Source organism: Eleginops maclovinus, chromosome 9, assembly GCF_036324505.1.
Source record: "Eleginops maclovinus isolate JMC-PN-2008 ecotype Puerto Natales chromosome 9, JC_Emac_rtc_rv5, whole genome shotgun sequence".
NCBI classification, from domain to species: Eukaryota; Metazoa; Chordata; class Actinopteri; order Perciformes; family Eleginopidae; genus Eleginops; species Eleginops maclovinus.
Genome location: NC_086357.1, coordinates 20,155,820 through 20,170,434, shown reverse-complemented (window position 1 = coordinate 20,170,434; position 14,615 = coordinate 20,155,820). Strand labels below are relative to the sequence as shown.

Here is a 14,615-nt window from a genome sequence, read left to right as displayed (position 1 = left end):
AGAAGTACTGTACCAGCAGTCACCTGCCATCTATCACCTGTGTGTGTGTGTGTGTGTGTGTGTGTGTGTGTGTGTGTGTGTGTGTGTGTGTGTGTGTGTGTGTGTGTGTGTGTGTGTGTGTGTGTGTGTGTGTGTGTGTGTGTGTGTGTGTGTGTGTGTGTGTGTGTGTGTGTGTGTGTGTGTGTAAGAGAGAAGAGAGTCAGGGGGGGTTCTGCCTGTCATAATGCTCTAATCCTGAGTGACATTTATCCAGTGGAGGCTTCGCTCATTCATCCATCCATCACGTTCTATTCCTCCTTTCAATCCTTTGCTCTGCGCTTTATGTCTTTCCCTCCCTCTCTGCTTGTTGCTTCAGACAGACAGTCGAACCAGCCCTGCATATCAAGTACTTACAAACACACACAAACATAGAAATTACAACTGCGGCGTGGCATTGTAGATGTGGTTTTACATTTGGAGTTGTACAGATGTGAGTCGGAGTTTGTGTGTGTGTGTGTGTGTGTGTGTGTGTGTGTGTGTGTGTGTGTGTGTGCGTGTGTGTGTGTGTGTGTGTGTGTGTGTGTGTGTGTGTGTGTGTGTGTGTGTGTGTGTGTGTGTGTGTGTGTGTGTGTGTGTGTGTGTGTGTTCGTCAGCCATGACAGATGAAATGGAAGTTGCTTTCATTAGTTGTGTTTGAAGCTCATCGGGGTCACACCAGTGACAGACATTTATTTACAGCACAATGAAAGCTCCCCCAGCTGACACATGCACACACTCACACGGAGGTCTTTCATGCGACAAGCTCCCAAAAGGTAATAATATAAAACAATCAGCAGGAGAAGTAACCCGGAGCCCTTCTACCCTTTTCTCTCTTTCCTCCCCTCTTGGCCTTTTCTCTACTTCTCCCTCTCTCTCTGTGTTGATCTCCCTCCGTGCTAAGTATAGCAGCAGTAATGGTGATGGATGCAGATGGAGGGAACAGGTCTTAAATGTCAAACTCAAATGAAAACCACTGTTCCACTGAGACAAAGCAGCTGGACACATCCAGTGTTGTTTAACGCTCACAAATTTACAAGCATACAATCACAGATGAGGTTTTGCACAGTCCTGGACTATGTCAAAGTGAAAGAAATGGACCCTCAGACAAGTACAAACTAATTCAGATGAAATTATTTTCTTTAAAGAGGGGTTTGTAAGCAGGGAAAGCAATGGCGGGTCATCAGAGCTGCTGAGCCTGCTTGTCGATGTGTGTTCTCGCCTTTATGCAACTATTTCTAGTTTAATGAAGCCAATATTTATGTCTTCAAACTTGCCTGCAATGAACAGAAACAATCCTCTGCAGCCGAACTGCGATGTGACACCAAAGAGATAGCCGTTCCTCTTCCTCTCTCCAAATTAAGGACAGATGTTCATCAGCTCTTTTGTCTCTGAAGACTTTGAGGCAGACAGTCATGATTTACTCTCACTAGGACTGTGACTGAGAGTGTCTGCTCAATGATTCAGAGGAATGAGCTCATCCACACCATATTAACGTGAGTCAGTATGTCGGTTTTTTATCAATGGAGGATAGTGTGCACATTTTCCCTTCACATGGGGCATGGCTTTTCAGACAAATTAGTTTTCACAAACTTGCTATATCAGGTTTTTACAGGGCTGGGCTATTAATGCAAGGGCAAACCCAGCACGAGAATCCTTTTATTTATCCGATAATGAGGCTTTTTGTAGCCTTTAATGTCTTTAAACAATGTCCAGCCCCTAGAATCCTGCCTAAGTGTGATTTAATTGAGATGATGCAAATAAAGCATTTTGGGCTTGCTTGTGTTTTTATGTGTGGGCCAGCAGACAAAGCCGAGGGAGGTGGGAGATTAGTGTCGGACAAAGGTGATTCAGTACAGCCATACAGTATAACGCGATGCTTTGTCTGTGGTTAAAGGACTCATTTTCTACTATACTGGAATGCTGTAGGGGCTCTGCATGAATGAAGGGAGTGTGAAAGAATGAAGAGAGGAGGAGTGGGACCTCTCCATCACTCCGACTATGACCTTCCTAGAGTCACGCTGCTATAAAGTACAGAACTAATGCCTCAATATATTATGGGAATATGCTGCATTATCATTATGCCTCTCCCTCTCACGATCGCTCTCGCAGTCTTTCTCTCACTCTTAGAAACACACATGCAAAGACACACACAGAGGCAGGAGTGTTTCCCCTATACAATATTTGATGATGAAATATTTGCGCACTGCAGGTTGAAGAAACATAGAGAAGCAGAACAGGAGAAAAATGGAGAGAGCATCACAAAAAAATTAATTGAGTTTAGCCATGTGCTTCCTCTCTGCTCTGTATTGTGTGTGAGGCAGCAGTTGTAGTCACTTCAGGAGATAACATATAGACTTCCTGGACATGAGCAAGGTCAACACACGCGCCATAGCGACACTCACTAATGCATGCGCACAATGCCGACAATCTTGCACACAATAGAGGGTGAGGAGAGAGCGAGGACCAAGGGAGATAAGAGAAATGGCACTACATTATTTTTCAGTAGAAATAGCCGGAGAGGAGAGCAGTCACAGTTTTAACTCTAATCCCGCCCCAATTTGCATTGATTCATGTGTCTGGGGGTATTGATGGATGCCATTCATATGATACCAGGGTTCAATGCCTCCAATCTGACTTAAAATAACAAGCTGTTGCTGCCATCAGTAGCTTTGACCTGTCCTGTGATGTTTTTTTTATAAGATTACTGTTGGAGTCTCTCGCTCTCCGTGTGATTGATGATCCCGAGTTAATAGAACCAGTGTGAGTTAGATGGAGGTCCTTGACTGGAAGATGTACTGTAGTCTTCACTGTGTGTGTGTGTGTGTGTGTGTGTGTGTGTGTGTGTGTGTGTGTGTGTGTGTGTGTGTGTGTGTGTGTGTGTGTGTGTGTGTGTGTGTGTGTGTGTGTGTGTGTGTGTGTGTGTGTGTGTGTGTGTGTGTGTGTGTGTGTCAGCAGGGCAGGATCGCAGCGAGTCGACTCTCATCAGGCGTTTTAAGGGCGATGGCGTCCGCTACAAGGCCAAGCTCATTGGCCTGGACGAGGTCACTGCCGCCCGTGGAGACAAACTCTGCCAGGACTCGATGATGAAGCTCAAGGTAAGGAGAGCCTCTTTCCTCTTCTCTTTCCTCTCTGTTGATGTGTCGTAAACTTAAAAAACTTACCTGCTCTCTGAAGTTAGTGCTTAAAGCTTGCTTCTAACATAGATCCATGCAGGGAGATGAGATGAAAATGAGAATGTTAACATTTTAAAGGCACAAGGATGGGCAAATAGAAATGTTAGCTGTGTGAATGTCTCCTCTGCAAGAAAAGGAGAAAATTAGCCATTTATTTTTGCCTTTATATCTTCAATCCTTACAATCAAACTGAAATATTTCTGAATGAATACGTTTTGTTTTATTACATGGACCTTATACTGAATACCTCATGCAAGATCTTTCTTATTTTTACACAAATGCATACTGAAAGAAGACAGTGAGTATGTAGAGCTCCTTATCCATTATTAATTGTCCTTTATCGCACGGGATCATCACACAGCAGGAGATATTCGAATAGAGCAAGTTACATTTACGTTTTGTTTATATGTAGTGAAAACTCTATCCAGTCGGGGCGTAGAAGGGTGAGGAGAGGATAGAAAACTCATTGATCAAACGGCTTCCCTCCTCCTCATTTATTCAGACAGGAAATCCATCAACTCTTCTTCTCTGATCTCCCCACCTCTTCTTTCACACTGCTTCTCCCTCGTCTCGCCCGACTCTCTCAATTCTCCGATCTGGCTGCTTACTTTTCTTCTGCTTGTGTGACTCACCTATGCAAATGGGGTTGGGGTGGATGTTTGAGTGGGTTCCACCCTTAGATAAACTTGAAGAGTTATGAATCAGTTATGTTGTCATCAATTGTTGCTATTTAACTTTTTGCTGTAGCTGCCATGTTGGCCTTTTCTGCTATTATTGACTTCCTACAATGCCTCTCAGCAGATGAGCCTTTGTATTCAGCTGAATAGAACAAACGTAGCTTGATACTAGATATGAAATATTTGGTGAATGTTTGTGTTCCACCTTTAATAGCTTTTATAGCTTTCAAACATTTAAATGGACTATTCTGACTTCTGTGGATCAGCGAATGATATCACTCCCTCTATGATGATTTCCTGTGCGGTCATTAACGGGCAGTTATTGGAAAGTTAAAGAAATGTCCCTTCACGGGTTTACATTCCCATGATTTAAAGTCATGTGTTTCTGCCCTGCTTTTAACACTGTGTCTGCTTCATGTGTGTCCATCCTCAGGGTGTAGCTGCAGGAGCGCGGTCTAAAGGAGAACACAAACAGAAGGTGTTTCTGACCGTCTCATTTGGAGGGATCAAGATCTTTGATGAGAAGTCAGGGGTAAGCTCAGAAGCACGTGTGTGGGCCTCATTGGGCGTGTGTGTGTGTGTGTGTGTGTGTGTGTTTCCTCTGTTAATGAGGCATCTCCATGAGAGGGAGGGGCCCCTGGGGAAATCACGAGGCCCTAATTGAAACCCTGAGAACAAGGCCTCCGTAGATGAGAGAACATGGCTATCCTATTGTGTGCCTTTCTGAAAACAGCGACAACACTGGTTCTGGATTACGTTCAAGGATTATACATTTTCCATTTCACACGACTGCTTTTGTGTAAGACCAACTATCTATGCGGGGTTTGATGTCCAACTGATATGATTCCCCCACCTTTTTTTTTAATCAACTTCAAATGTTTCTAATCAATCTTGGCCCTGGATCTGCAAGTCTTATTTCTACTTTTAAAGAGAGGTACATAAATGATCCAAATAACCCCTACAAAAAGCAAAATAGTTTATCTTTATTTCACTGGTGTAGAGATATATGGACAAGTCTGGCACTTATGGTACCATTCATAGAGAAAGGACACTCTATGGACAGCTTACCCGTGAAGTCAGCTGTTAAATACCATTGCAGAGAGAGTATGCATGCATCTCGGGGGAAAGTCGCCATTAGAGCGCAGTGATTTCTTTCTCAAGGATCCTCTGACAGGTATTCTCCAGGTTCGATTCCCCAACTGGCCTTATCTGTCACACTATCCTTGAGCAAGAAATATAACTCCTACATTTCCCAGGACACTTAGCGCTCTGGTTGTAGGACAGCCTCATTGAAGGGGCCATTTCACCATCATTTGTGTTAATAATAGCAAAGTCAGATTCAATCCCAGAAACTCCTATAAAATATTGGTTATGAGGGACTCTACTCAGAATGGCAGCTGGATTGAAATTGTTAAAACACAATAGACAGTATGTGGAAGAGGAATACTGTGGTTAACAAGATATATTTAGCAAAAAGGTGACAATCAAGTTATTTTATCCCAGAAGGTGATTCCTTTTTGTATTTTAAAATGTTATTGAATATCATTTTTTTAAATCCCTGAGAACCTGAAAGGCACTGTGTTGCTTATTATCTAATGTGATAATACAAATCATTATGAAAAGGTATAATTAGTTTTAAAAAAACATAATAAAGCACTTTCATCTGCTCTTCTGAATGTTGTACTTCCTGCTTCTTTCTTTCCTGCACACCTTGCTGTTGTGTGCGTGTGTGTGTGTGCGTTCGGACCCAGTGGTAATTTATAAATGAAGGGTGTCAGACAGGCAGGCCAGTTACCAGTGGCCTCCCACATGGCTGCCATATTGCCTGCTGCCAAACTCATCCCTCAGCAGTCCAATCCCTCTTTTTTATAACCCTCATTCCTCTCTGTCTCATTCCCCCTTCCTGATGCTTCAAACCCTATACGGTGAAAGATTGAGAGGGATAAAGATAGGGGAACCGGAGATAGATTGAGAGGTAAAGAGTCAAAGAGGAGACAGTGTAGAAGTGAAGAAACAAGAAACAGGGCAAAAAAGAGAAGGTGAGAGGAAACAAGAACGAGAAAAAGACGGATAGAGGGAAGATTAGGGGAAGGGACAAAGACAGATAGAGACACAGTTAGAGGGATAGGTAGAGAATCAGTGAACATATGTCAAAGTAAAGCTGTCTATAGGGACACTTTGTCCTCTGTCTCCACACATTAATATTAACTATAAAGATATGCTGTCCTTACTATCAGGCCTTCAACCACTTCTAATGGCTCGGGACAGGGGGAGAGGGGGAGACGGAGGGAGGGAGAATGACTGCTGAGGTTCAGGGTTCTTGACAGTCTCGTTCCCCTCCTGTGCATCAGTCAGCCAGATGGGCGGATGTATGTATGGGTGAAAGAATGGATGGATGGCCTCTCTCTTGGAGGAGGGAAGGTCGTGCAGGGTGGAGGGAGGTGGTGCTTGAGATGGAAGAGAAGAAGAGGGGAGACATTAATCTAGCAGAGGGCAGACCAGCATGTCTCTCTCTTTCTCTGCCAACCTCCCTCACACACACTACACACTTCAGCCCTTTTTGTCTTTCTCGCCAGGTCAGGAGTGAAGGGCTGAGCTCACCAGCCCCCCGCGCCCTCAGAGCTGAAATCAGTAAAGATCAAATTAGTCGAGTTCAGCCAGCGCAAAGGACACTTATAAAAATAAGTTAATTACATGTAGAAAAAATACCACTGAGCAATGTATGCCAGATAGAGATGCAGAAATACATGGAAACAACAGAGATGAGCTTCCAGACTATTCAATACATCCACATTGGGTCGTATCAAATGGGGTCAACATTGGATGAGATCTTTCGAAGGATAAGCTTGACTGGATGAACAATGGTAATATTGAATGTGTAGAGTAGAGGTGATATCGGGGAACAAAGAAGTGAGACTAAGTGAGGGCAAGTTCTCAAAAAGCAGAATGAACTGAGTGTTTGTTTCGGTGGAGGACGTTTTTCCAGCTGATCATCTTGCTATGTGTGTGTTCACCTTTCTGGTCTTCATTCTGTGTCAAAATGTTAGATTTCTAATCAGGATTTATACCAGGGCAGGACGAGTTGATCTTATGTGAATGCGCGTTTGTGTCAGAGCCTGACAAAGAGCTCCCTCAGTTAATGCTAAATGCAAATCTCAGGCCTCTCCCGGTTGGAAGCTGGACAGCGTCTTATGTCTCTTGGGTCTCCACTTCAGGAGGGCGATGTGAAGAGTGGTGAAGAGGGAGAGGAGGACAGTAGCCTGCTGCTTCTCCTCCCCAGTCCCAGCATCAGGGAATATCTTGGTTTAGTTCTGCTGAAGGGCAAACTGCTCGAGCTCTGAAACACCAACACTGTGTGAGAGAGATTGTGAGAGAGAGAGGGAATAAATAGAGTACACAGTTGATATCAAGCTTTTTGATAAAGCAACCTGTTTTTGCAAACAATCCAATTCCCCAGAGAGTACATCTGTTTAAGCAACTTTGAGCGCCATCTGATAGTTGATGCTGCCAGACATGTCGGCTCCAGCAGCGGCCAGCCTCCTGGGATTAAATCTTACTGTTGTGTAAAGTATGCCTCGTTATTAAGAGATCTAAATATAAGTTGTTGTGCCAATGAACAGCCCGGTGATTGTTGTAAAGTTAGTAAAAAGAGTAAGCAAGTTACCAAAACAGGAAGAGTGTTTGATTGCTTTCCAAGATGGCTTGTATTTATTTTTCCATTCAATTAATTACAATTTAATCTGGTTTACACATTATTTGTGCATGACATAAATAAAAGCTCAATTAGGAAAAGACTAAAGTCAAAAGCCATTTTTAACAGTGTATTGCCTGCCAATTAGAAGATGAGGGTTCATACGGAGTCCATTTCACATTCAGTTTCATCATTAATGTCACGGTTATTTTTTGGACTCCATTTCTATTTGAGGGTTAGGAGATTCCTGGGTAAACTAATGGCATTAAAGCCAGTACCACTTCTCTTCTACACAGCACACGTGAGAAAACTGGTGCATCCCTTCGTGGTATCCTCTACCAAGTTCCTTGTCCAAATGCTTTGATGGATGTTAAATCTGTGTTTCAATACATAAGGTAGCATAGGCCTCACCTGACAGACTAGGTACTGACTGGAGGCATATGTAAAGTGTTTCTACTCTCTTAGAAGATTTTGCTACCAAGACGAAGTAGAGCAATTGAATTCTCATTTTCAGTCTGTCTTTGTCACCTCACCACCCACCCAGAGATAATTCAATAACCTGCAAATGAACCCTTTGTGTGTGTGTGTGTGTGTGTGTGTGTGTGTGTGTGTGTGTGTGTGTGTGTGTGTGTGTGTGTGTGTGTGTGTGTGTGTGTGTGTGTGTGTGTGTGTGTGTGTGTGTGTGTGTGTGTGTGTGTGTGTGTGTGTGTGTGTGTGTGTGTGTGTGTGTGTGTGTGTGTGTGTGTGTGTGTGTGTGTGCATGCATGCATCGGGTGCAAACGTAGCTGTCAGTTTCAGGTCAATCAGAGGTGATAATAATAATCATGACTCTAATTATTAAATTTAGAAGACATGACTCCTACAATGATTATCTATTTCTTCTGGGGCTCTCAGTGTGGGTGTGTGTGTGTGTGTGTGTGTGAGTGCGCGCCAATGCCCCCGTATTAAATTGGTGTCACTCTGTTCTGCCCTGGCCTAGGTCTGGAATAGCTTCAAAACGAGCAGATGTGTGTGTTTAGCCTCTGATGTATAGAGCTGCAGCATTCACTGAAGGGCTACTGGGTCATTACAGTGACTGTGTGTCTCTGCTCCCAGCATGCAGTTGGCCTAGACAATAACAACAAAGCAGACATTTAGTGTGACTTAACAGGGGGCGATAGCACATTAAGTTGTGCACTGGGTTTGTGTGTGTTGTGAGTAAGGGCACAGATGAAGTGATCAAGTCGACAGCTTGCCGAGCTGTGATTGTCACTGATCCCCCCCTCTGTCCTCGGGAAAACAGTGCCATCTGCCACGGGCAATGCCAGCTTGGCACTCTCCACCCAGGCTAAACTAGAGAGGGCAGAGGAGCTCGAACAGTTTAATATCAGTTGCAAGGTCTCCTTGTCAGGGTTTGTCTCTGTGTGTACACTTGGGGGAGTTTGAATGTGGGGTCTTTTTCTACTTCCCACAGATTTTTGGAAGAGGAGAATTCTTCAGTCACTTTTTGTCATTTCTATGTGAAATAGTATGTTGATATCCTTAACTATTTGACTGTCTGAAAGTTAATTAAATCACATTAATTAATGTCATTCACGATTTGTTATTCACAAAACATTATTTCCATTAAGTGATTGGTTCTGAGGGAAGCAGATAATACAATAAAAGACAAAAAAATCTGCATCAAACTCAAGAAAAATGCTGGGGGTTTTTAATTTTAAACCGGTTATACATTTATTTGGTTGTTATAAATATTGGAACAATACAATCTAAGAATTAATTAATAAAGTTATTATATCAGTCAGAAGGCTGCAGTTCAGTAGCATGATGTTGTATATTGTAAATCAAATGTAATGTCACACGTGCACATGCTTCAACCTAGTCTAGTTTATTTAACATCCTGTGTCATGCCTCGCTTCAGGTCCTCCTACATCATCATGCGGTCCATGAGATCTCTTACATTGCCAAGGACATCACGGACCACCGAGCCTTTGGCTACGTCTGCGGGAAGGAAGGGAACCACCGCTTTGTGGCCATCAAGACCGCACAGTCGGTAAGTGTCTGTGTGTACGCAACTGTGTGTGCACGTGGCACCTTACACCCGTTTTGTGTAGGTTAATGTATGATTCATCTGGGTCTTTTTTCAATAGCGCAAACCTCTTGACATTTAGATAAGGACCCTTGAACATAGGCTCATGTCCCTTTGTGCTTTTCATCAAACAAACTGTTTACTCAGTTTTGGAGGTGCGTGCGTGTGTGTGGGGTTCACGTTCAGGCCTGCAGCAACATACTCTTTATGATATTGAGCACCCCTCTTGGACCTGTTATGATTGTTGTTGCTGTTGTTGTATCTATGTGCCTGGCTTGTTTAGTCTGGATCCAGCTGGCTCACTCTGCAGCCACATTGATTTCCCATAGTGAGTCGATGAGGGTTTGAGTGTGTGTCACCAGCTCTAATGGCATATCCATCCTCCCAGGGCCATGAACCGTGGCTCCCTGACTTAGACAGATACACACAGTCACACACAGCAGGCTGTACTCAACACACACCAACCAGACCTGCGTTAGAAAAAAAAGGGTTGCAAACCCAATGCTACCATGACAAACGGCAAAGCATGAGGCTAAGCTCTCATCAGTCACCTAAGCTGTCATTTACATTACATTTGCCTGAGGAAAGGTCACGGTTATATTTCTCTCACATTTTCAGGTTTTGAACCCACCATCCCTCGCACTCAGACCATTAGTTGTGGAGCGTACAATGAGAGGCGTGCAGACCCAGAGCTTATGGCGGAGGCTGAGGCTGTAATTGGAAAGTAACCACTTTGATGTGAATTAACAAAGCGTCTCTGTCCTCAAAAAGGCTAAGACTTGTGGTTGCTTTGAAAAGGCCAATTTAGGGGTACATTCGAGAGTAATTGGCATACCACTCAACCCGAAGTCTCAGCGTAAGAAGGACGTGTTTTATTAAGCAAGTTTTAGTTGAGATGGAAGCATACTCATTTAGTTAGAAAGACTTTCATAGACTTTAAGCTCATCACAGTTTTTGTTCTAACTTTTTAGAAAAGTAACAAACGTAATTAATAATAATAGATTGTTTGTTATGAAATCAATTTGTAGGAAGTGTACGAGAGTTTAAAGACTACTTAGTGTTTGACGAGAAATTGTGAGGGTTTTTAATTAGGTTATCACACTTCCAGCTCTTGGAGTTCTTAGACATTTCATTTTGATCTCTTTCATAAATGTACAACAAAGTAACTACAGAAGAAAAATAATAACGTAGTGCTAAAGTGGTTCAGCCATCACTGGTGAGTCTGGCTTTCTCTGGACAATGTTCACCTGCTGCTTCATAACAACAAGCTTTGTATTTCACTGCTAATGGAAAAGTTAAGCCAATACATTTATATGCATAGTGCATGGTACATTGTACATTTCATGTTGTTGTTGATATTTGTATTGGGTCCAGTACTTCCATTTTAGTTAAGTGGCCAATAAGGGTTCAACCATTTCAGATAAATACATTTAGCTCAGGCATATTGCACAATACTCTTCTGTTCATATCAAATGTCTCTCCTTGTTATGTTACTGTGATCATTGCTGCAATCAATTATTCTACTCTAGTCTAGCTATATATTAAGGCCCATTCTCTGGAGGTTGTTTTTGCAAATGTAGGAAATTACAGGGTGAATTTGAGAGATGAGGCAGATGTAGGAACGTTCAATATAATTTAAATAATTAATAAATTCAGTGACAAGATATCCTCCAGTCTGTAACCTACACCAGAGTTTAATTTTGAGTGAAGTGTGAATCTGTTGCATTAATATTCAAGGCAATTATATTTTTACCAAAACTAATGATCAGTGAAGATTTGAAATGAACTTCTTACCTGGAAGTCATTATACAGAGAGAGTGAAAATGAATGAGGGACAGAAAGATGGAAAAGATGGAGATTAGAGCATGTATTTTCAAATGCAAAGAGGATCTGAGTCTGACAGTGACAATATGTCTCCCTGTTGGATCAGCATGAGCCACCGTTTACCCCAGTGTGTCTGTCAAGAGCAATATGCGGCTGAGAACATCTTGCAGGAAGACGACACTAAAATAGAACTATTTCCGTTCAAGGCAGAGTTCAGTCTCGGTGCACTTCAGGAACCCCTAGTCAATAATTGATAAAGTCTAAAACATTGTTCTGCTTTAAGAGTTTTTGCTGTGACAGTAGATCTAAGTTGTGAATCATCCAGCAGGTTTGTTGTCAGTGCTTTAGCTCTCCTGACAAGAAGTAGTAATATAACACAAGATGCCTAGAGAGAAATAGTAGAGTATGCAGGGATTGTGTTTTAGTCTTCCCAATCACAGGATGTACAGTAAGAGACAAGGATGTGCTTATTGTTTTCTTCGTAGTGCTCTTTTTCCTTTCCTGTACATTTAGATTTTAAGTTTAGAACTTTCATTTACTAAAAGTACAGTAGTTATCATTTATTAAAACATGTTCATGGGGATTTGTATTCAAGAAATAAGAAATACTCATGATGATAATGGGTTTTTTTATATTCCAAAGCAGCCTTTGCACAGCAGTGTTCCGTAACGCTAATGTTGGTCTGGCCATGACCTTAATCTCCTAGAGGTAGTGCAGTTTCAGTAAACATTATTCACCACATTTAACTAGAGTAAGCAGGCATGGTTGTGATTCATGAGTTCTGATCAATGCTGTGTTCAGTGTGTGTCTGTGTGTTAATGGGTGGGTGCATAATGTGTCCTTATCTTCCCAGGCTGAGCCGGTGATCCTGGACCTGCGGGACTTGTTCCAGCTCATCTATGAGATAAAGCAGAGAGAAGAGATGGAGAAGAAGGCTCAGAAAGACAAGCAGTGTGAGCAGGCGGTCTACCAGGTACTTGTGCAAACTCTCCGTTACCTGCAATGTTTCCCCTGTTTAACCTTATACTGAATCCTCCGCCATAAGTATGATGAGCTTCATCTGGGAGCCTCTTGATGGACAAGTCAAGTAAGACTTGAAAAAGCTTCAGAGCGAATGACATACGGAGCACACACTTTCAGGTTTCATCAGTGGCACCATCTGCCCATTGTGCTTAGTTCACCTTGCCCTGTTCTGCTTCTTTGCGTCTCCTGTTTAATTCCTCTATCTCTCTGACTGTCTCTTCCTCTCTGATGATTGCCAAATGATTATCTGAATGCTGGGAAGCTGCTATGTCTTGCTGTGCTTTCCGCCTACTCTTTCTACTCCACCGGCTTAACTCTCCGCCTCTTCTGTCTTCTCCCCTCTGCTCCTCTCCTCCCTCAATTTCCTGCCGCCGCTCATCTGCAGACAATACTGGAGGAGGATCTGGAGGACCCGGTCTATCAGGTAACTTTCTGACCAATCGCATTGCTGCTGCTCAGCTTGCTCTTTTCTGTGTGTGCACTGTGGGGAGACGGTCCTGTTTGGTTACAGTGTGGTACAGTTTGGAGGGTTAGACCTCTACAGATGTGTGTGGACTCAAAACCAGTAGGAGACTTTCCAATTATGTGCGTTCAGGGGTCTTATGTGTCTGTGTGCATGTCTGCCAGTCGGGGTGCATGATAAGCTGAAAGATGTATTACTTTTCTGCTTCGGGAATCCTTGCTACTTATATTTTCCCCGTCAACTTCCTTTTTAATGAGAGCCTTTTGACAATGCTGTTTGACTAATCACCTCTGCAATTTCACCACCTTTCTCTCAATTTCTTTATCTTCCTATTTCTCTCCTGCCTCTTGTTTTCCTCTCCTCCCTCTGCTGCTGACGTTGTAGTACATTGTGTTTGAGGCGGGACACGAACCCATCCGTGACCAATCAGAAGAGAGCATTTATCAGGTACTCACAAGCTTGTCTGCTTGTGTCTCAGTTATATTCGCATCATCGTGTTGTCAGCTGTGGTTTAGCCACCAACAACAAGAGGCTCTTTAAAGTGTTCAAACAAAAGAAAGAGTGATGTGTCTAGGTGCTAGACACATCACTGTTTAATGGGATGGATATTTTGTGGCCTGCTCATAAACTTAATGGCTGTGTTTTCACATGTAAAAATGTACAAAGAGGAAATAAAGGACAGTAAGAATCTGAGGCAACAACCAGCTCCCGCTCTATAGAGGGCCACAACAGCTAAAGCTAGCTACCTCAGGGAGACGAGCCTTTCTCTGGGTGCACTCCTTAGAGGCGTGGGTGGACCTCCAAGGGCTGAAGAGGGGGAGGGTACCCTCTGTGTGGATGGGATGTGGAGGTTATTCCTGGCCTGCGTGGAAAGGGGACCCCTCCTCTTTTTCTCTCCTCCCCTTCTTCCATTCCAAAGGAGATGAAAGAAAGCGGGGGTAAAGAAAGATTAATCACCAGCCTCTCGTTTGATCTTTAAATAAAATGGATTGAAAATAGACGGAGTGCTGGCACGTGCACAAACACCAACAGAAAATTGCACACACAAACACACACATACACACACATCAGGCATAAGAAACGTGAGCCTCAGCCAGCCTCTAGCCACAGAGGAACTAATGTATGAATAAAGATGGCAGCTTCTGGAAATAAACATGTGAAAGTAACAAGGCATTGAGAAGAGGAGACAGGCTGGGCTAAATAGATACCTACATACTTAATCAGTGCTATTTTTCTTTCACCGCACAGTCTGATCAGGACTTCAAACTAGAGAAGAATAAAACTTTAGTTTAAACATTTTGTCAGTGTAGAACAAACAAAGCCATAGAAATCCCAGGTTTCATACATCAGCATCTGGCAGTGCTCATTGTATCTTCTCATTGCACACACTGTCAAATCTATCTGCCTGTGTGACATAGAGATATTACATGTCTCCATGTGTGTGACACTCTGAGTTATTACATGTCTGTGGGTGTGATAAGCAGCCTTATCCATTCTTTATTAGGAAGAAAGTGAAAAAGAAAGACCATAACAGCAGGCCGATAGACTACTGATTAGCCGAGTAGATGAGTTCTCACTTCACAGATTTTAATTCTGATTATCACTGCACACACACCACCCCACACACACATGCTCTACTAGTGATTGATTTGATTCCCTAGGAGCCAGGTTTCAGGGT

The 14,615-nt window shown here is 42.9% G+C and overlaps 1 protein-coding gene across 3 annotated transcripts in view; it reads left to right on the top strand.

Moving 5' to 3' along the window:
• Window positions 1–14,615, top strand: part of dab1a (DAB adaptor protein 1a) — a 194,466-nt gene that overhangs the window by 164,833 nt on the left and 15,018 nt on the right. For all 3 annotated transcript variants that reach the window (XM_063890590.1, XM_063890589.1, XM_063890588.1), the window contains 6 exons: window positions 2,974–3,113; window positions 4,302–4,400; window positions 9,460–9,591; window positions 12,305–12,424; window positions 12,860–12,898; window positions 13,322–13,384. In XM_063890590.1, the coding sequence (XP_063746660.1) occupies window positions 2,974–3,113; window positions 4,302–4,400; window positions 9,460–9,591; window positions 12,305–12,424; window positions 12,860–12,898; window positions 13,322–13,384 (593 nt within the window). The remainder of the gene's footprint in view (window positions 1–2,973; window positions 3,114–4,301; window positions 4,401–9,459; window positions 9,592–12,304; window positions 12,425–12,859; window positions 12,899–13,321; window positions 13,385–14,615) is intronic.